Source organism: Chiloscyllium plagiosum, unplaced genomic scaffold, assembly GCF_037043375.1.
Source record: "Chiloscyllium plagiosum isolate Xiang-an unplaced genomic scaffold, Cpla_swu_hap1 HiC_scaffold_35, whole genome shotgun sequence".
NCBI lineage: Eukaryota > Metazoa > Chordata > Chondrichthyes > Orectolobiformes > Hemiscylliidae > Chiloscyllium > Chiloscyllium plagiosum.
In genome coordinates this window covers 39,498,072-39,520,043 of record NW_028270173.1, presented here as the reverse complement: position 1 = coordinate 39,520,043, position 21,972 = coordinate 39,498,072, and the positions used below count along the sequence as shown (strand labels likewise).

General features: G+C 44.3%; 1 protein-coding gene across 1 annotated transcript in view; it reads right to left on the bottom strand.

Annotated features, from left to right (window-relative positions):
* LOC148140679 (IgGFc-binding protein-like) overlaps positions 1-21,972 on the bottom strand; it is a 189,055-nt gene that overhangs the window by 5,763 nt on the left and 161,320 nt on the right. Inside the window, exons 2-4 of the mRNA XM_087978994.1 lie at positions 20,413-21,642; positions 9,386-9,579; positions 6,578-6,945 (exon numbers count right to left, since the gene is read on the bottom strand). Of these exons, the coding sequence (XP_087835120.1) occupies positions 6,578-6,945; positions 9,386-9,579; positions 20,413-21,642 (1,792 nt within the window). The remainder of the gene's footprint in view (positions 1-6,577; positions 6,946-9,385; positions 9,580-20,412; positions 21,643-21,972) is intronic.

Sequence of the window (21,972 nt, the reverse complement as noted above, 5' to 3'; positions counted from 1 at the left end):
GTTTTTGATTTCCAGCATCTACAAATGCTTGTCTTTTTCATCTGTTTGCTGTTTAGGTGAGGGTGGGGGTCAGAGTTTCCTCAAAAAACGCGTTGGATGAGCCGAGCTCTCTCGCAAAGGTCTGGACTCCATACCTGAGGAAAGATATGTTGGCCTTGGAGCGCAGGGTAAGTTTACACGAATTATACCTGGGCTTCAGCGGTTAGGTTATGAGGAGAGGTTATGCAAATTAAAACCAGAAATTGCTGGAGAAACCTAGCAGGTCTGGTAGCATCTGTCGAGAGACAAAATAGAGTCAATGTTTCTGGTCCAGTGACCCTTCTTCAGAACTAGCTCCAACAATTTCAATCTCTGTTTCCGATTTCCAGCGTCTGTAGTTCTTGCTTTCATGATACAAATGAGGCCCATTTTCTCTCAAATTTAGAAGGTTGGGGGTGGAGGGGGAGGTGATCTGATCAAATTCTTCAAGGTATTAACACAAAGCAATGAGGCAGATAAAGGGAAACTATTTCCACTGGTTGGGGATTCTAGAACTAGGGGCCATGGTCTGAGGATTAGGGCCAGACCATTCAGGAGAGACGTTAGGGAAATTGTTCAATGGACAAGGGGTGATAGAAGTTCGGAACTCTCTTTCACAAATAGAAGTGGATGTGGGATCGGTTGTTAGTTTTAAATCTGAGATGGATTTCCTTTTGGAGAAAGTGAGGACTGCAGATGCCGGAGATCCGAGTCGAGAGTGTGGCGCTGGAAAAGCGCAGCGGGTCAGTCAGCATCCAAGGAGCAGGAGAATCGACTTTTCGGGTATAAGCCCTTCCTGATTAAGGGATATGGGGCAAAGGCAGTTATGCCACAGAACAGCCATGATCTCAGCGAACAGGCTGAACGGCCTCCTCCTGTTTCTATGTCTACTCCGAAAGACAACTAATTAGAGTAAAGTGTGTCCTGTATCATGCCCATCCCTGATTGGATGCATGCAGGGCAAAGGCTACAGGTGCAGGTCAATTCAGTTTCTGAGCTCACTGTTATCTTTGCGTCCCTACAGTGTGAAAGCAGGCCATTCAGCCCATTGAGTCCACACCGACCCTCTGAACAGAATCCCCCCTCCACCCCCCACAGAACGTTCTCCCCACCCTATCCCTGTAAAACTACATTCCCCATGGCTAACCCACCCAGCCTGTACATCCCTGGGACATTTTGGCATGGCACATCCACGTCCCCTGCACATCTTTGGACTGTGGGAGGAGCGCAGAGCACCCGGAGGAACCCCATGCAGATATGGGGAGAATGTGCAAACTCCACACAGACTGTCACCCGATGTGGGCATCGAACATGGTGAGGCAGTAGTGCTAACCACTAAGCCACTGTGCCACAGGAGCAGGTGCATGGACAATGAGATTTTGAGCTCACTGACTGACTGGCTGTTTTAATTACATTGGAAATGTTTTAATGTGTATTTTAATTAAAGCTAGTTTTCTCTGATGGTGTAATGTGTCTTTGTCATCGCTATAATTATTTTGCTGATGTGTAACTTTTACGTTAGAATCTGTATCTAAGTTACCTTTGCACCTGAGAAGGTGCCGTACGTGGTGACTTGCAAACTTTTCACAGTACTCACTTGACTATGTGACAATTATTCAAATTCTAACATAGCCATAATGAATTCCAATGTGGGATATCCTTGGAGAAGGAGCACCAATACCCACGATACATTTAGGTTAGATTTGATTCCCTACGGTGGGGAAATAGGCCCTTTGGCCTAAAATGTCCACACCGACCCTCTGAAGAGTAACCCACCCAGACCCATTCCCCTTACATATATTTCCCTCTGACTAATGCACCTAACACTTTGGGCGATTTAGCATGGCCAATTCACCCTGACCTGTACACCTTTGGAGGAAACCCACACAGACTCGGGGAAAATATGCAAACTCCACACAGACAGTCACCCGAGGCGGGAATCGAATCTGGGTCCCTGGCTCTAAGAGGCAGCAGTGCTAACCACTGAGCCACCGTGCCACCCAAAGGAGGGCTTGGGCACCACAGGGAGTGAAGTGCTTTATTTCCAGCCCCCCCTACTCCCATTCTATTTTGATTTAATCCCTACAACCCCTCTATTCCTTTTTTTCATGCATGGCTTTGCTTAACACTGCTGCATTGGCCACATGGGTGTCTTTCCCAGTGGGGGAATATTAATAAAGTTATTTTCACTTGGTGTTTTTCTCCGGGTCTTGCATCTAAATACGTGCACACACATACACACAGACACACACGAGTGCTGGGGATTATAAGCACAATTGCTCTATGGCAGTAATGTAGGGGGAATAAAAAAACCCCATGGATTCCCAAGTGGAACTTTCAGGATAGACAATTAAATGCAATGAATGGATGATGTAGAGTGTTCCTCTTGTCGAAAGGACTCCTCATAAAATCACAGAAATGTTGCATGTGAGTTGCCCAGGTAACTTTAACAAGCTAAACATTCAAAGTGGAGCTCGCTCACGGGGATGCCTTTTTCTTTTAAAGTGGGATGTTAATCTCATTTTAATATGAAGAATATTAATATGTTAAAAACGCTGTTTTTCAAAAAAAAAAGAACAATACTCATTTTTCAACCAACATCGCCAAAAACGAAAGGATATTCTAATTATTGTCGCACTGCCCCTTTTGGGAGTATGGGTTGTGTAAATAATCGGTCATGCTTGCTACATGACAACAGAGACTGGATTATATCGACATTTAGTCTCTCTGGGCAACAAGTCTTAGCATCACAGACAGAGTCAGAGAAGAGGCCGTTCAGCCCAGCGAGTCTGCACCCACTGACCTAATGTCTGTGATGGCATTTCTGTAAACAAATCTGGAACACTACCCTTTCATTTATAACTGTGATTATCGTTCAACTGCAACCAGATTTTCACGGAGCAAGAGGCACACACACTTTTCTGGCCCTACGATTGATCTGCACTGCATTGCCTCATCCTTTGACTGCATTCCACTGGCTAAGGTGGAGTCACATGGATACTTTTAAAAATAAAGGACTCATTGGGGTGTGGCCAGCATTTTGCTGTTGCTCCCTAATTGCCTTTGAGCTGCTGGATAGCTTCAGAGTTAACCTCAACTCAATAGGTCACATGCAGGGTAGAATCAGCAGAGAGAGCAATATTAACAAGTTAGAATTAACCCAATGGATTTTTATAGCAATTCCCATTAAATTCATAAAATCCCCATACTGTGGGAGCAGGCCATTCAGCCCATCAAGTCCACAGCTGCCCTCCAAAGTGCATCCCGCCCCACCACCTTATAACCCTACATTCCCTATGGCTAAACCCACCCAGTGTACACAATTTAGAACAGCCAATCCACCTAACCTGCAGGTCTTTGGACTGCATGAGGAAACCAGAGCACCCAGACACAGGGAGAGCATGCAAACTCCATACAGACAGTCACCCAAGGCAAGAATTGAACCTGGGTCCCTGGATCTGTGAAGCAGCCTTGCTAATCACTGAGCCACCATGCCACACAATACCTTTATTGCTGTGACCAACCTCCCGGTCAGAGAATGTTGTTTTGATTAATTATAACAGTTTTGCAAAGGCAATTAAGCTGTTGAGGAATTTGAACACCCATCTTAGGGCACCAGCCTAGTTTGTTAGTCCAGTGCGATTACTATTACACTCCCACAGCCTGGAATAAAGTGAGTGATGTTACAACTCCAATATAGACCACATTGGTATGCATGTGTTTTTTTTTTATTATTGTCCCCGATTGATAATAATTTGTGGCAATTTAGGGTACTTTGTAGTTGGATCTAAAACTTTAAAGGGGTCTGAGAAGATTGACAAGGATGTTACCAGGGTTGGAGGGTTTGAGCTGGGACTGTTTTCCCTGAAGCACCAGAGGCTGAGGGGTGACCTTATAGAGGTTTATAAAGCTATAAGAGTCATGGATAGGCTAAATTGACAAGGCCTGTGGAGGAAAGGATTGCAAAGATGGTTCTGGATAGGAGCGAGAGTAGCAGTGTAGCTCTTATGGGGGCATTTAACTTTCCAAATATTGACTGGAAATATTATAGTCTGAGTACTTTAGATGGGTCAATATTTGTCCAATGCTCACAGAAGAGTTTCCTGACACAGTATGTAGACAGGCCAACAATGAGAGAGGCCACATTGGATCTAGAACTGGGTAATGAACCTGGCCAGGTGTTAGATTTGGAGGTAGACGAGCATTTTGGTGATTATGACCACGATATGGTTATGTTTACTTTAGCAATGGAAAGGGATAGGAAAATAATGCAGGGCAAGAGTTACAGTTGGGGGAAAGGTAATTATGATGCGATTAGGCAAGATTTAGAATGCATAGGATGGGGAAGGAAACTGCAGGGGATGGGCACAATTGAAATGTGGAGCTTATTCAAGGAGCAGCTACTGCGTGTCCTTGATAAGTATGTACCTGTCAGGCAGGAAGGAAGTGGTTGAGTGAGAAGCTCTAATTGAATATTTTGCGTCAGTATTCACACTGGAAAAAGACGATGTTGTCAAGGAGATTACTGAGAAATAAACTACAAGACTAGAGGGGATTGAAGTTCACAAGGAGGAGGTGTTAGCAATTCTGGAAAGTGTGAAAATAGCTAAATCCTCTGGGCTGAATGGGATTTATCCTTGGATTCTCTGGGAAGCCAGAGAGGAGTTGCAGAGCCTTTGGCTTTGATCTTTATGTCATCATTGTCTACAGGAATACTGCCAGAAGACTGGAGCATAGCAAATGTTATCCCCTTGTTCAAGAAGGGGGGTAGAGACAACCCTGGTAATTATAGATTAGTGAGCCTTACTTCAGTTGTGGGTAAAGTGTTGGAAAAGATTATGAGATAGGATTTAGAATCATCTAAAAAGGAATAAGTTAATTAGGGATCGTCAACACAGTTTTGTGAAAGGTAGGTCATGCCTCACTATCCTTATTGAGTTCTTTGAGAAGGTGACCAAGTAGGTGAATCAGGGTAAAGCAGTTGATGTGGTATATATGGATTTCAGTAAGGCATTTAATAAGTTTCCCCACAGTAGGCTATTGTACAATATATGGAGGCATGGGTTTGAGGATGATTTAGTGATTTGGAGCAGACACTGGCGAGCTGAAAGAAGAGGATGGTGGTTGATGGGAAATGTTCACCCTGGAGTTCAGTTACTAGTCGTGTATCATAAGGATTTGTTTTGGGACCACTGCTGTTTGTTATTTTCATAAATGACCTAGATCAGGGCGTCGAAGGATGGGTTAGTAAATTTGTGAATGACATCATGGTCGGTGGAGTTGTGGATAGTGCTGAAGGATGTTGTAAGTTACAGAGGGACATTGATAAGCTGCAGAACTGGGCTGACAGGTAGCAAATGGAGTTTAATGTGGAAAAGTGTGAGGTGATTCACTTTGGAAGGAGCAACAGGAATAAAGATTACTGGGCTAATGGTAAGATTCTTGGTAGTGTAAATGAGCAGAGACATCTCGGTGTCCATGTACATAGATCCCTGAAAGTTGACACCCAGGTTGATAGGGTAGTTAAGAAGGCACGCAGCGTGTTAGCTTTTATTGGTAGAGTGATTGAGTTTCAGAGCCATGAGGTCATGTTGCAGCTGTACAAAATGGTGGTGCGGCTGCACTTGGTGTATTGCATACAGTTCAGGTCACTGCATTATAGGAAGAATGTGGAAGCTTTGGAAAGGGTTCAGAGGAGATTTACTAGGATGTTGCCTGGTATGGAGGGAAGGTCTTATGAGGAATGGCTGAGGCACTTGAGGCTGTTTTCATTAGAGAGAAGAAGGTTGAGAGGTGACATGATTGAGACATATAAGATAATCAGTGGGTTAGATAGGGTGGACAGTGAGAGCCTTTTTCCTCAGATGGTGATGGCTAGCACAAAGGGACATAGCTTTAAATTGAGGGGTGACATATATAGGACAGATGTCAGAGGTAGTTTCTTTACTCAGAGAGTAGTAGGGGCATGGAATACCCTGCCTACAACAGTAGTAGACTCGCCAACTTTAAGGGCATTTAAATGGTCTTTGGATAAACATATGCATGAAAGTGGATTGGTGTAGTTAGGTGGGCTTCAGACTGGTTCCACAGGTTGGTGCAACATCGAGGGCCAAAGGGCCTGTACTGCGCTGTAATGTTCTAAATCTTTTTTTCCTAGGGTAAGTAGTCCAAAACTAGAGGCCATGAGTTTAGGGTGAGAGGGGAAAGATTTAAAAGGGGCCGAAGGGGCAAATGTTTCAGGCAGAGGGTGTTGCCTGTATGGAATGAGTTGCCAGAGGAAGTGGTGAAGGCTGGTACAATTACAGCATTTAAAAGGCATCTGGATGGATATCTGAATAGGAAGGGATTGGAGGGATATGGGCCAAATGCTGGCAAGTGAGCTTAATTTAAAACGTCTGGAGGAGTTGGATGGAAGGGGCCCTACGACTCATTGTCAGCACAACAGATACAAATGTGAGCCAGGTGCAACCCAGGGAGGGAACCCCAGAATAACCTGTTCGTACAGGACCCGAATGTCCCACACTACACCAAACTAAAAACAGAGAGCTGCAAAGCTTACCCGTTTTCAATGATAGTGTAAGCTACAATGTTGGCGTTCAGTGACGGGACAGACACGCAGTTGTCGGTAAATATTGCCACTCCCTTGTCAGTGGTCTCTGCCTTCATCTGGACATACAGCGTCCTGTTCAGCTCCACCTCATAAGGGAAATCCCGAACTGGGTCATTGAAGGCTTCAGAGTGAAACAGTGTGAACGACACGTTGTAGTGGCCCAAGTGGGATGCATATAGGGTGCGGGGCACGAAGGCCATGGTGATGTTCTCAACAGTCAACATCTCGCAATTCAGTTTGATTTGGAGACGATGGATCGAGGTTTGAGGGGCAGTTCCGTACACGATGTTGAAGTAAGCGATTTTCCCAGTCTCATTCTACAATGAAAATGGGACGTTATGAAACAGTGAGGCATAGGTTGAATAGGCAGCAAAATTATATCTGAAAGCAACTTGAGGCTTTGTCAAGTGGATGAAAACAAAGCAGACCTGCAGGGGTGGGGGGGTGGGGGGGGGGGGGGCGGGTGGAGGGGGAGAGAAAGACTTCAGTATCTCTTCCTTCCATCATCTCTAAACACCTCAATCAGCTGATACTTCCTTTCCCCTCAGGGGTTTGTCAGTTTTTGAAACTCCTTTCCTCAAAAGGCAGTGGATGCTGAATCTTTCAATATCTTTAAGTATGATAGATTCTTGTTTCCCAAAAGGGTGAAAGGTTATTGGGCATCGTGCAGGAATGCAGAGTTGAGGTTGAAATGAACTCAGCTGGCGTCTCATTGAATGGGCCAGCAGGTTCCAAGGGCTGAGTGGCCCACTGTTATTGCCTGTTGGTATGGTTCACGTCAAACACAAGGGAGCACAGGCCAAGTTTTGCAAACCTAGACTGATTGCCATTTTGTGTACTTGTTTATATCAGAACAGTGGATCAGTGGTTAGCACTGCTACCTTACAGCACCAGGGACCTGGGTTTGATTCCAGCCTTGGGTGACTGTCTCTGTGGAGTTGACATATTCTCCCCGTGTCTGTGTGGGTTTCCTCCGAGTGCTCCGGTTTCCTCCCACAGTCCAAAGATGTGCAGGTTAGGGTGGGTTGGCCATGCTAAATTGCCCATAGTGTGCAGGTTAGGGGGATTAGCCATGGGAAATGCAAGGTGACAAGAAGTGTGTGGGCTGGAGGATTGATAGTGGGCTGAATGGTCTGCTTCCACTCTATAGGGATTCTGAGTGTAGATTTACGTGTTGCTCGCCAGGCCTAGCATTTATTGCTCATTCTTACTTACCCAGAAGGTAGATGAGAGTCACTCACATTGCTGTGGGTCTGGAATACTATGTAGACCAGACCAGGTATGGATGGCAGATTTGCCTTCCCTAAATGGCATGAGTGAAATTAACTTTGCGTGAACCAGAATTAACTTTTTAATTGAAGTTTCACCACCTGCCAAAGTGAGATTCAAATCCATGTCAGCAAAATATTAACCCAGAGCACCGAATTACTAACACAAACAAAAACAGAAGTTGCTGGAAAAGTTCAGCAGGACTTGCAGCATTTGTGGAGAGAAATCAGAGTTAACATTTAGGAACGAGTGACCCTTCCTCAGAGGACAAAAGGTTAACTCTGATTTCTCTCCACGGATGCTGCCAGATCTGCTGAGCTGTTCTAGCAAGTTGTGTTTTCGTTTCTAATTTGTTTCTGCAATTTGAGAGGGAGACGAGAGAATCGGAAGTGTCAGTATTGCAATGGATAAATGTGTGGTTATCCACTTTGGTGGCAAGAACAGGAAGGCAGATTACTACCTAAATGGAGTCAAGTTAGGTAAAGGGGAAGTACAACGAGATCTAGGTGTTCTTGTATATCAGTCAATGAAAGCAAGCATGCAGGTACAGCAGGTAGTGAAGAAAGCTAATGGCATGCTGGCCTTCATAACAAGAGGAATTGAGTATAGGAGCAAAGAGGTCCTTCTGCAGTTGTGCAGGGCCCTGGTGAGACCGCACCTGGGATATTTTGGTCTTCAAATTTGAGGAAGGAATTCTGGCTATTGAGGGAGTGCAGGGTAGGTTCACGAGACCAATTCCCGGAATGACGGGACTATCATATGTTGAAAGATTGGAGCGACTGGGCTTGTATACATGAGTTTAGAAGGATGAGAGGGGATCTGATTGAGACGTATAAGATTATTAAATGATTGGACACTCTGGAGGCAGGAAGCTGATGTTTCCGCTGATGGCTGAGTCCAGAACCAGAAGACACTGTTCTAAATGGCTACCCCTTATTTTTGAACTGAGTTGAGGAGAAACCTCTTCACCCAGAGAGTGATGGGTGTATGGAATGCTCTGTCCCAGAAGGCAGTGGAGGTCAAGTCTCTGGATACTTTCAAGAAAGAGAGGAATAGAGCTCTTGAAGTTAGTGGAATCAAGGATTATGGGGATAAGGCAGGAACAGGATACTGATTGAGGATGATCAGCCATGATCATAATGAATGGTGGTGCTGGCCCGAAGGGCCGAATGGCCTACTCCTGCACCTATTGTCTATTGTCTACTTACAGCATCCATAGTTCTTTCAGGGTTTATTTACCATTCACTGAATAATTAGCCTGATGACATTGCCAGTGCACCAACTTTAAGTTCTTTCATGGTTTCTTCTACTATCATTGCCAGTTAGTGAAATTATTACCAAAACACAACACTACTGATCAGAATGCTATCACTTCCCCTTAACTGTGCCTTCAGATCAATATCACCAATTCAGACCCACCCAGCTCACAGATTTGCTGATTTACCAGAAGCTGCTAAACCCAACCTCAGGAAGACCATACCCACGTACAATGATTGTGGTGCCACAGGAATTAAATGGAGCTGTGATGATGACCCAGTTTTCATCTCTCTGGTCAGCATGGCACGTCGGGTCAATGAGGTGTACATCATTGGTTGATAACTTGGCACTGGTGAGCACACTGGATGGCAACATGTACACGGCAGCCTCGGGAAGGCAGGTCAATGAGCCCCATTTCTCCTGTTCTAAAATAAACAGGGTTAAAGTGTTAGCATCGCACCATGCCTATTGAGGAAGGGAACAGGTTGTTTTATACCTCACTCATGTCTGTTAGAGGAGAAAGCAGGTTGGACAAAGATGGAATCATAGAATCCCTGCAGTTTGGAAACAGGCCACTTGGCCCATCATGTCCACACCAACCCTCTGAAGAACAGCCCACTCTCTTCTTTATCCCGTAACACAGCATTTCCCATGGCTAATCCACCTAGCCTACACATCCCTGGACACAATGGGCAACCTAGCATGGCCAATCCACCCTCTGCTGCACATCTTTGGATTGTAGAAGGAAACTGGAGCAGCCAGAAGAAAACCATGTAGACACGGGTAGAATGCGCAAACTCCACACAGACAGTCACCTGAGGCTGGAATCGAACCCAGGTCCCTGGCGCTGTGAGGCAGCAGTGCTAACCACTGCTGCCCCACTGTTTGTGGGTAATTGTCTGAGGAGTGGGAGAGGATCGTCACAGAGGCATTATGGCTATTTGATCCATTGACCTTGTGCCAGCTCTCGAGAAAGAGCAATCCGCGTAGCTCCAATCCCCTGCTCCCTCCCCATTGCTCCGCAATTGTATTTCTCTCAAGTGCTGTCCAGTTTCCATTGGAAATCATTGATCATCTCTATTTCCACTGCCTTCACAAATCTTTATCTCTTCCTTCCTGTGTAAAAAAAATGCATTTCCTTACACCATCCCTAAAATGATTATTCAAAACCTTAAATCTGTGTCCCCTAGTCCCTGTGGTTTTTAGGTAAGTGAGATATCTTTTCTTTGCATACCTTATATAAACCTATCATGTTCTCACATACCTCTATCAAATCTCCCCTCAATTACAATTGCTTCAAGCAGAATAACCTAAATATATTCAGCCTAACCTTATAATTAAAATCTGCCATCCCTGCTTCCACTCTGGTAAATCTCACTGGCATGCCCTCAAGAACCCTAACACTCTACTACAGTTTGACAATTTAGGTTTTTATCAATTGTAATCTCCACTCCTTAATGCAGATGATTTGTGTCAAAAATAGAAAATCAAATGATGCAGGGGCAGCACTGTGCTATGTACTTTGTATGGCAGGTGGCCTTATATACATAAAATGGGGGGGGGCACTCATTTTGCAGTGACAAATAAGATGGAACTCTGAGCTGACAAGAACAAGACCTTAAGGTAATAGGAAATAAGAAACAGGAGTCAATCCTTTGGCCCTTTGAGCCTACCAAGGCCTTCAATATGATTGTAGAAAGTAGGATCAGGATTAGGCCATTTGGCCCAGCGGGTCTGCTCCACCGTTCAGTATTTCTCTTTAAAATATATTCGATGAATTTGCTTCTACAGCTGTTTGTCGTAAGGTGGTCCAAAGATTCACCAGCCCGCCTCCTCCCGCCCCCCCGAGCGAAGGGATCTCGATACACCTCAGTCCTAAATGGCCTACCCTGTATCTCTAGACCATCAGGACATTCCTAATGAAGAGGTTATGCTCGAAACTTCGATTCACCCGCTCCTCGGATGCTGCCTGACCGGCTGTGCTTTTCCAGCACTCCACTTTCTGACTCTGATCTGCAGTCGTCACCTTTCCCTTAGACCATGGCTCATTGCCGTCAATATTCAAAACATGGCATCTGGTTGTGGCCTTAACTCTGCTTTCCTGCCTGCAACAAAATTGGGATATCTGGTCAGCATGGACGGGTTGGACCGAAGGATCTGTTTCCATACTGTACATCTCTATGACTCTATGACTCTAAAAGCCATTGACTGACTCTCTTGTCAAGCCATCTGTCTGTCTTGGTACGGCTGTAATCAATGATGCACCTTCCATTGCTCTTGGGGGTTGGAGGGAGGGATGTAGGGGGTGAAACGTCCTCAGAATAATATCCTCTGAGAAATTAAATTCCATCTCATTTCCATCTCGTTTCCATCTTAAATCATATTTTTAACTTGTATCCATTGGTTTGACATTGTACCTTCTTACAAATTGAATGTCTTTTTGCAAATTATTTAATAATGTGTTCGAGCATTTTCTCATTCACAGATGTTAAGCTAACTTACTAACTAGTAAGTTTCCCATTCTCTGTCTCCTTCTTACTTTTGCTACTTTGCTGTGACCTTTCCAGATCCGAGGTCATTTTATAAATTTACAACAATATCAGAGGGCGTAGATTTAAGGTGAGAGGGGAAAGATTTAAAAGGGACCTGAGGGGCAATGCTTTTGTGCAGAGGGTGGTGCGTGTATGGAATGATCTACCAGAGGAAGTGGTGGAGGCTGGTACAGTTTCAGCATTTAAATGACATCTGGATGGGTATATGAATAGGAAGGGTTTGAAGGGATATAGATCAAATCCTGGCAAATGGGACTAGATTAATTTAAGATATGGAGTCGGCATGGATGAGTTGGACTGAAGGGTCTGTTTCTGTGCTGTACATCTCGATGACTCTATGATCTCTGCAATCGCTTTTTTTAATCCCCTGAGATGCAGACATCTAGTTCGAGGGCACCTTACCTCCCAGAATGCATACTTGGCACTCAGACTTGGCACTTGAGTGCCCATTTGGCTAACCCATCATTATCATCCTCCATGTTTGTCAAGCTTTAAACATTTTGATACTGGAAAATTTCTCTATCTGTGCTATTTTCAGTTAACGTGTCGACAGTTAACACTCTATCCAAACTGTCTGCGCCTGACCAGAGGCAAGCAGTTATTTTGTGGCTTTGCCAACCAAGGTGCCTCAATTCTAATCAAGAGAGCCCTCATTGGGGATCCTTTAAACTTTGGCTAACTGCACAATTGGTGATATTGAATTAGATGTGTATCAGACACCACAGTAATATTTCCAGTTGAAAGAAACCTCAACATCACATGTAATGGTAAGTTATCGAGGTACTTAGGAAGGCTTGTGGAGGTCTCTGCCTCTGAGCTCGCAGCTCTGAGTTGAAGACCCAGCCCAGAACCTGATGGCCAAGCAAGGTGCATTCATAAAGGCAACATGGTGGCTCAGTGGTTAGCAATGCAGCCTCACGGCGCCAGGGACCCGGGTTCGATTCCACCCTTGAATGTGTGAAGTTTGCACATTCTCCCTGTGTCTGCATGGGTTTCCTCCAAAGATGTGCATGTTAGGTAGATCAGTCATGCCAAATTTCCCATAGCATTCAGGGATGTGTAGGTTAGGCTGGTGAAACATGGGGAATGCAAGGTTAGAGGGATGGGATGGGTCAGGATGGGATGCTCTTCGCAGGGTTGGTGTGGATTCAATGGGCTGAATGGCCTTCTTCCACACTGTAGGAATTCTGTGATAATGCAGCTGAACAGATGGAGTTACAATCTACACATCCTTGCAATGGCAGTCAGTGAGAATGGGAAAGATTCCTGGCTTGCCACATGAGGAAAGAAAGCACTATCATCACTATCCATAGCTCCAGACTGCAACATGCATGCAAAGTGCAAGTTGTCACTGCAATATGGACTCACCAATTGAGCTATAACATACCGCCACAATAATTGTCTTTTTTGCACATTTTTGTCAAGTTAGGATTATAGCCATGCTAATTAGGATCAACAGTAGACCATTCGTCCCCTGTTAACCTGGTCCATATGCAATAAGATCATAGCCACTAAACTGTTACCTCAATTCTCCATTCCTGCCTATCTGGATAACTTTTTGACCTCTTTCTTAACAACAATTGATCCAACTGTGCCTTAAAAATGTTCAAGACTCTGCCTCCACCACCTATTCCAAAAGAAAGTTTCAAAGAATCACAACCATCTACAAGACAAGACTTGATCTTATCTTTGTTTTAGGTGGGTAACCCTGGAGTAGTGACCCCTTGTTCTAGAATGTTCCATTGGAAGAAATAGCCTATCTGCAGCCTGTCAAGATTCTTATGATCTTTTAACCAAATCACCTCTAACTCTTTTGAACTCTAGCCGATGCAAGCCTAGCATGGCCAATCTTTCCTCATAAGACAACTCAAAAGATGGCAGTTACATCACACTGTAAAGGTTTGCTATAAATTCTGTGTCTTATGATCTTATACTCCACAACCACCTGATGAAGGAGTAGCGCTCTGAAAGCTAGTGCTTCCAAGTAAACCTGTTGGATCATAACCTGGTGTTGTGTGATTTTTAACAAAAGATGGCAGGTATTAGTCTAGTAAACCTGCTCTGAACTACTTTCAACACATTTACAATGCTCCTTAAATCAGAAGACCAAAACTGTGCACTTTATTCCAGATGCGGTCTTACTCCTACTCTGGTTAATTGAACAATAACCTCCCTGCTCTGGTATACAATTCCCTCATGACAAGTTGTAACATTCAGTTAGATTTCCTAATTACTTGTTGCTCGTGCAAATTAACCTTTTGTGATTCCTGCACAAAGTCACCCAGGTCTCTCCACAGCTTGGAACTCTGAAATCGTACATCGTACATTTGTAATTTTTATTAATGACTTGGATGAGGGAGTCGAAGGGTGGGTCAGTAAATTTGCAGATGATACGAAGATTGGTGGAGTTGTGGATAGTGAGGAGGGCTGTTGTCGGCTGCAAAGGGACTTAGGTATGATGCAGAGCTGGGCTGAGGAGTGGCAGATGGAGTTCAACCCTGCCAAGTGTGAGGTTGTCCATTTTGGAAGGACAAATAAGAATGCGGAATACAGGGTTAACGGTAGGGTTCTTAGTCAGGTGGAGGAACAGAGGGATCTTGGGGTCTATGTACATAGATCCTTGAAAGTTGCCACTCAGGTGGATAGAGCTTGTAAGAAGGCCTATGGTGTATTAGCGTTCATTAGCAGAGGGATTGAATTCAAGAGTCATGAAGTGATGTTGCAGCTGTACAGGACTTTGGTTAGGCCACATTTGGAGTACTGTGTGCAGTTCTGGTCGCCTCACTTTAGGAAAGATGTGGAAGCTTTGGAGAGGGTGCAGAGAAGATTTACCAGGATGTTACCTGGAATGGAGAATAGGTCGTACGAGGATAGATTGAGAGTGCTAGGCCTTTTCTTGTTGGAACAGCGAAGGATGAGGGGTGACTTGATAGAGGTTTATAAGATGATCAGAGGAATAGATAGAGTAGACAGTCAGAAACTTTTTCCCCGGGTACAACAGAGTGTTATAAGGGGACATAAATTTAAGGTGAAGGGTGGAAGGTATAGGGGCGATGTCAGGGGTGGGTTCTTTACCCAGAGAGTGGTGGGGGCATGGAATGCGCTGCCTGTGGGAGTGGCAGAGTCAGAATCATTGGTGACCTTTAAGCGGCAATTGGATAGGTACATGGATGGGTGCTTAAGCTAGGATAAATGTTCGGCACAACATCGCGGGCCGAAGGGCCTGTTCTGTGCTGTATTGTTCTATGTTCTATGTTCTATGTTATAACAGTATGCTTCTTACTCATTCCTACAGTCAGAATGAACAGCTTCACATTTTTCCAATTACACTCCAGTTGGTCATCTTTGCCTACTCACCTGATCGGTCAATGTCTTATTGTAGCATTCTCGTGTCCTCTTCCTAATTTATTTTCCTACCGATCTCTCACCAGCAAATTTGGCAATCCTTTTTTTCCCTTTATCTAAGCAATTTATAGTTGAGTTGCCAGCACCAACCCTTGTGGCACATCACTAATTACATCTTGCCAAACCTTTCTCCTGTGTCTGTATCCAAGCCAGTGTGCTACCCCCTACCCTTTGATTCTTTTTTTTTAAAAAAATGTTCCACATTAACCTTTGATGAGACACTTTATAATTCGATAATTCTCAGTTCAGTACATTCACCTTTATCCACAGCAGGTGTTACCTCTTGAAAGAACTCCAACAGAATGGTTAAGCATGGATTCTCTTCCACAAAATCATATTGACTCTACTCAATTTCCTGATTTATAACTGATTCTGCAATATTATTTGCATTCTTAAATTGCGAAGATTGATGCAAAATACATGTTCAATTCATCTGCCGTTACCTTATTTTTTATTATTGATTCCACAGATAATTTGCAATGGGACCAATGTTGACATTGTTACCTTTAAATATTTATAGAAGATCTTTCAATTTTTTTTTCCATATTTCTGGCTACCTCTCTTTTGTTCTCCAACTTTTTCTTTATTAACTTTCTTTAACATATTCTGTCAAATCTTCTGACCTGCCACCTGTATGAGCAAAATTACATGCTTCCTTTTAGTTTAAAATTTTCTTTAACATTCCAAGTTAACCAGACATGTTGGGACCATCTCTTGGAACTTTCCTTCCTCCTTGATATGTGTCTATCCTGTGTATTTTGAAGTGTCCTTTTTTCATAATTTTCCCCAGCACTCATGTTATGTGTGTGCAGATGTCGGACACAGTGAAGAACAAGTGCGTAAATCCTTATTTATATTCCACCATCAGGAAGAAAGGAAACACCCGAGTGGCCAGTGACAAGCAGTGCCCTTCTCAAAGGGCAATGCTGCATGATCAAACAGTGAAGGAGAGGGCAAGGATTGAATCAAAATGGAGTTGGAGAGGGAAATAATAATTCAACTCCCTGCGGGGCCCACGTTTTGATGTATCCTCTTAAATGTCTGCTACTGGAACACTATTGACCTTAATCTTATTTGTTAATGCACTTTATCCCAACTCTGCTCTCAGCCATCATAATTTTTCTTATTTAAAAAATAGTTCCAGAACCATTCCTCTCTCCCTCAAACTGAATGTAAAATTGATGTCTGCCTTCAAGATGGGTTCATTAATTATCGCACAATACCAGATCTTGTATAGTCTGCTCTTTGGTCAGTTCCAGAATATGCTGTTCTAAGAAACTATCCTTGAAACAGTCCACAAAATCCGCAGTTAGGCAACCCTTTGCTCGTCTGACCTTTCCAGTTGAAATGCAGATCGCTATGTCCCATGCATGTCACCACGCCTTTCTGACAAGCTTTCTTTATTTCTTCCTTAATGCTTCACACTACCATCTGGTTACAGTTAATAGACTCAGATATGTGACTCTTGGCTTTATAATTTCTAATTCCCACACAAAATATTTCCACATCTCAGTTTCTTAAATTTAGGTAATGCCTTTCTATTATGCTAATACTAACATTAACTAGCACAGCCACCCCTCCACCTTTTCCGTTTTTTTCTGTCATTTCTAAATATATTGTACTCTTCAAGATTCAGATTGCAATCAATGTCAGTCTGCAGCAGTGAGTCTGTAATGGCTATTAAATCATACATATTCATTTCTACTCGTGTTCTCAGTTCATCCGGTTTGTTCAATTGCAACATGGTTTCAGATACTGCGCCTTGAGATAGATCCATTTATATTATTTATAAATTCCACTCATTTCTGTTGGTTGACTCTTAGATACATACTTTCTAACCATTTCTGTCATGTTATGTTTATCACCTCTCATATTAATATCTTTCTATTTGGCCTTGACCTTACTGCTTGATTTATCACGTCTTCCCAAATTTGATCTATTCCCCAATATCTATTCCTCATTAACCATAAAACTGTACTTTCTCTTTGCTATTTAGGTTGAATATTTTGAATAAGTCTCCCATGTAACTTTTTGCTTTATTCATTCACAGGATGAGGCCATCGCTGACTAGGCCAGCATTTATTGCCCATCCCTAATTACCCAAGCGGCAGTTGAGTCACAGACCCACAGAGAGTCACATGTAGACCAGGTAAGGATGACAGCTTCCTTCCATGAATGAACCAGCTGGGGTTCTCCTGACAATCGACAATAGCTTCTTGGTCATCATTCGACTCTTAATTCCAGATTTTATTTTGAATTCAGATTCCGTCATCTGGCATAGAAGGATTTGAACCCAGGTCCCCACAACATTACTTGGGTCTCTGGATTAACAGTAATACCACTAGGGCCATCACCTCCCCTAAATAATGTATAGGCGGGAATTAATCCTTGATGAATACATACTGCTCCCTCAGCCTGCTCCACCATACAATATTGCAGCTGATTCACTTCAATCCCATTTATCTATCCGATCCAGGGTATTTGTTGATTCTGTTCGAGTCCACAGCTCAGCCTTGAATAACTGAGCATTCACAGCTTTCTGACAGAGAGAATTCAAAGCCTTCATGACCTTCTGAAGGCAATGACTCTCTCCTCATTGCCACTCCAAAATGGCAGACTCCTCTGCCCTTGACGTAAAGCTCCCGAGGCAACCTTCCACATGGACTTCAGACCATCCATCCAACACATGCCCTCCCCCACCCACAACCCACCAGTGAAAATTGGCTTCCCGAAGCTTTTGTGTTTAATATTCTTGTCTTTAAATGCAAAATAAAAAGGTAGGCTGAATACAATTCAGTTGAGAAGTGGTGGTATCATGGTAGTGTAGCTAGACTCGCAATTGAGAAGCCAACTCAAGTTCTGGGGTCACAGATTCAAATCCTGCCATAGGAGATGAGTAAATTTGAATACCATGAATATCTGAAGTTACAACAATATACTAGCCTAATGGCAAACAGTGGACTTGAAGCATTTATTCTCTCTTCACCGATTCTCTTGAGTTTCTCCAGCAATTTCTGTATTTGCTTCTTTCTAGTTACAGGAATTGGTTTACGATTATATCTCTGGTCCGATACTCAACTGCAATGGCTTCAGTCGGACCAAATAGCAAATGGGACATGTCATGGGCAGTCATGACAAGTTCATTGGCCAAGACCATTTCAACCACCCTGATCCTTTCTGTGTGATCCATGACTTGCAAGCCGTTGGGGCAGAGAGAAAACCCTGAGCAAAAAAAAAAAAAAATTGCCTTCTGACGTTGATCATTGGTAACCCAGTGGCTCTCAAAGCTTCTCAACAGTGGGAGAGCTGTGAATCTCACTTCATCCGCAGCCAACCCACTCCCACCCTCTCCTCCCCACCAACCCACGTTCCTTTCCACTTGATTGGGCGAAGACACCCATCAGAATTGATGGAGCAAATGGCACTGCTGTTGCTGAGACGGCAACAAGGTGGCATCTGGGTCAAAGCTGGAGTACATCAGCCTTCAGTTGAGCTGCTCGGTCATTGTTTTCAGCTCTGCGTGTTGACATTCTGATCGCAGGGGTGTCACGGTAAGGGAAAATCATTTTTTAAAAAAAATGCACATCATGGGTGATCACACTTCTGGCCTTGCGACTGTGTCATGGGAATAAAGATTCTGCCTTTGGACCAACCCATAGGCCACTTACATGACCATGCTTTGAGAATCTTTGGCTTAATTCAGGCTCTTCTAGCCCTATAATTCTCATTTGTCTTCCTACCATCACCACCACTACCCCCCGTCATCCCCCACACACCCCCAAACCCCACCTCCCACTCCCACACATTTTAATGGCAGTTAGGCATTGGTGGCAAAGTCAGCACCAGTTGCTCATCCTACATCGCCTTTGCCTCCCCATGTGAGTTTAGTGGCAAGAGGAATAGGGTTGGTTGAGGGTGGAGGGGGTGGTGGTGCTTTGTTAACTCAGCCGGCTAAATGGCTGGATTGCTACACAGAGTGATGGGTTCAATTGCCATACCAGCTGAGGTTACCTTCTCAAACCCCTTGCCAGAGTAACCCCTCAGGTCAAACCACCATGAGTTGGCTGTCTCATTGCAGGCAGTCTTGGGCCGCAGCAAGGGGAGAATGGGTCTGGAGGACATGAGTGAGCGCAATCAGAGGTTGTAACAGCATCTATATAGTTAGAAGCTGTAAGTTTCCACTCTGGTTAACTCTCCTGGCTCCCCAAATCCTAAACATAACCCTGACCCTAACTCTATCCCAAACCCTAGTCCAAACCCAAATCCTAACAATAACACTAACTCCAGCCAAAACCCTAACCTTAACGCAAACCCAAAACCTAACCCAAATCCTAAACATACTGTAAACCTAACCCGAACCCTTTCCCAAATTCTCGACCTAACACTAAGCCTAACCCAAACCATAAGCCTAACACAAACCCTAACCTTAACCATAACCCTCACCCAAACCTTAACACTAACTGTAACACGAATCCAAACCAAAGCCCAACCCTAACCCTAAACCTAACACAAACCCTAACCTTAACCATGTCCCTAACCCTCAACCAAACCCTTACACTAACACAATCCTAACACTAACACTAACTGTAACAGTTGTTGTGAAACTTGAAAGATTTACAAGGATATTGCCAGGGTTGGAGGGTTTGAGATATAAGGAGAGGCTGAACAGGCTGGGGCTGTTTTCCCTGGAGCATCGGAGGCTGAGGGGTTAACTTATAGAGGTTTACAAAGTTATGAGGGGCATGGATAGGATAAATAGACAAAGTCTTTTCCCTGGGGTCGGAGAGTCCAGAACTAGAGGGCATAAGTTTCGGGTGAGAGGGGAAAGATATAAAAGAGACATACGGGGCAACGTTTTCACACAGAGGGTGGTACGTGTGTGGAATAAGCTGCCAAACGAAGTGGTGGGGGCTGGTATAATTGCAACATTTAAAAGGAATTTGGATGGGTATATAAATAGGAAGGGTTTGGAGGGATATGGGCTGGGTACTGGCAGGTGGGACTAGATTGGGTTGGGATATCTGGTCGGCATGGACGGGTTGGACCGAAGGGTCTGTTTCCATGCTGTACATCTCTATGACTCTATCTATGACTCCATTAATCCTAACCCAAACCCTAACCCTAACCTGAACCCTAACCCTAACCCAAATGCTAATGCTAATGCTAAACCCAACCCACAATTGAATGGAAGTTAAACTCCACTAGCTGCTGAGGTGGGCTTTTGAGCAAACATCTCCCAAACACTAGCCCAGTGACTTAAACCCCTCAAAACCACCCCATAATGAGCAAGGAGACACTTACTGATGGGTGGCTGTATGTTACCCATGGGGTATCCGTAAGACTCAGCTCGCCCGATCCCATAGATATAGATTGCGAAGTGAACAGAAGGATGCGAGATGACGTGTCGCTCTCTGGTTTCGCCCAGGTAGATTCTGATGCCCGTGAAGCCCGCAAAGTGCAAAATCTCAAAGGGGTAGGCACTCAGCAGCCTGCCATCTAAGTCAATGCTGGCGACATTGTGTCCCGGTGAAACGACGAGGAGGTAATTGAACAGACGTTGCATGGTCACAAAGACATAGTAATTGCTGAAGAAGATGGAAGGGATGATCGTCAACAGGAAGGGGTCAAAGGTCGACACAATTGGGTTGCTGCCCCCGGTGAATAAGTAAATGACCATGATGGGCTTGTTGGATTTCAGGGTTATCCCGCCGGTCACGGTAACGTTGATGTGAGCCGAATCATGGAGGAGCAGTTGATTGTCTCCTGCCTCGGTGTGAACTTGCACGGTGGTGTCGTTCTCCGAGGCGATGATGGTGATGATGTCCTCCTTTTTCTTCTTCATGAGGGGGAAAACGATGAAGGAATCCGACCACTTGTCCACCGGGTACAAATTCTCCCCGATGTGGTCGCAGTTGCTGGGCGGGACGGTGATGCATTGGTCCCCACTGAAGACAGCCACGGGTTTTGAGGAGCTGACCTTCGTCCCAGTCAGGTCTGTGCTACTCTGAAATTGAACAGCCTCATTGGGTTCCATGATGAACGAGAAACTCTCTTTGCCACTGTATTGGGTCCCATTGAAGGTGAGAGAACCACTAACGGTTATAGTGATCAGAACATGCTCATTGCTGTTAACAACAGCAAACTGCTTCATGTTATACAGACTATCCACGCTGTAGGTGATGATATAATACTTTGTACCCAGGACAGTGGTTGGCAAAGTCAGAAATGTATCATAGGTCTTCGATCTCCCATTTAATGCGATGAGGGTGATTTCTTCACTAGATATCACGGTTATGGCACTCCTTGACATCTGGTTACCCAACAGCATGTAGGTGGAATTCAAAACTATCATGCCAGTGCTGTTCTTTGCTATGGCCACTGAGTGGTTATATGCTGGCTGAGCGATAGACACAGTCACTACTGTCGGTCTATCATGAGTGACCATGTGTATGGTGAGAACAGCAGAACGGTCATAGTTTTGCAGAAAAGCTAAGATGAATTTTTTCCCTGAAGTAAGTGATTGAGTGGAATCTGCTGAATAATTCAGAATTTGTTAGAAATTGAATGACTTCCATTCCGGTGAGCAACATAGCGAAACATTGACATTGGAGGTGTACACAAAAAGTCACGAAGCATAGAGCACCTGATGGGGAAAGGTCATGAGGCCACACCCTATGATGGACAGCTTAGTGAGAGGGTGCACAGTGGTTTGAGACAGTGTATGGTGTGATCTGGTCAATGATGTGGCTTGTATAGTGGTGAATGGCAGTCAGTCATTCGTGGCGGGTGAGAGGCAGTTAGTGCTATGGGATGGACATCAGTGTACAGTCGTGAGAAGTGTGGGACAAAGAATGATGAGGA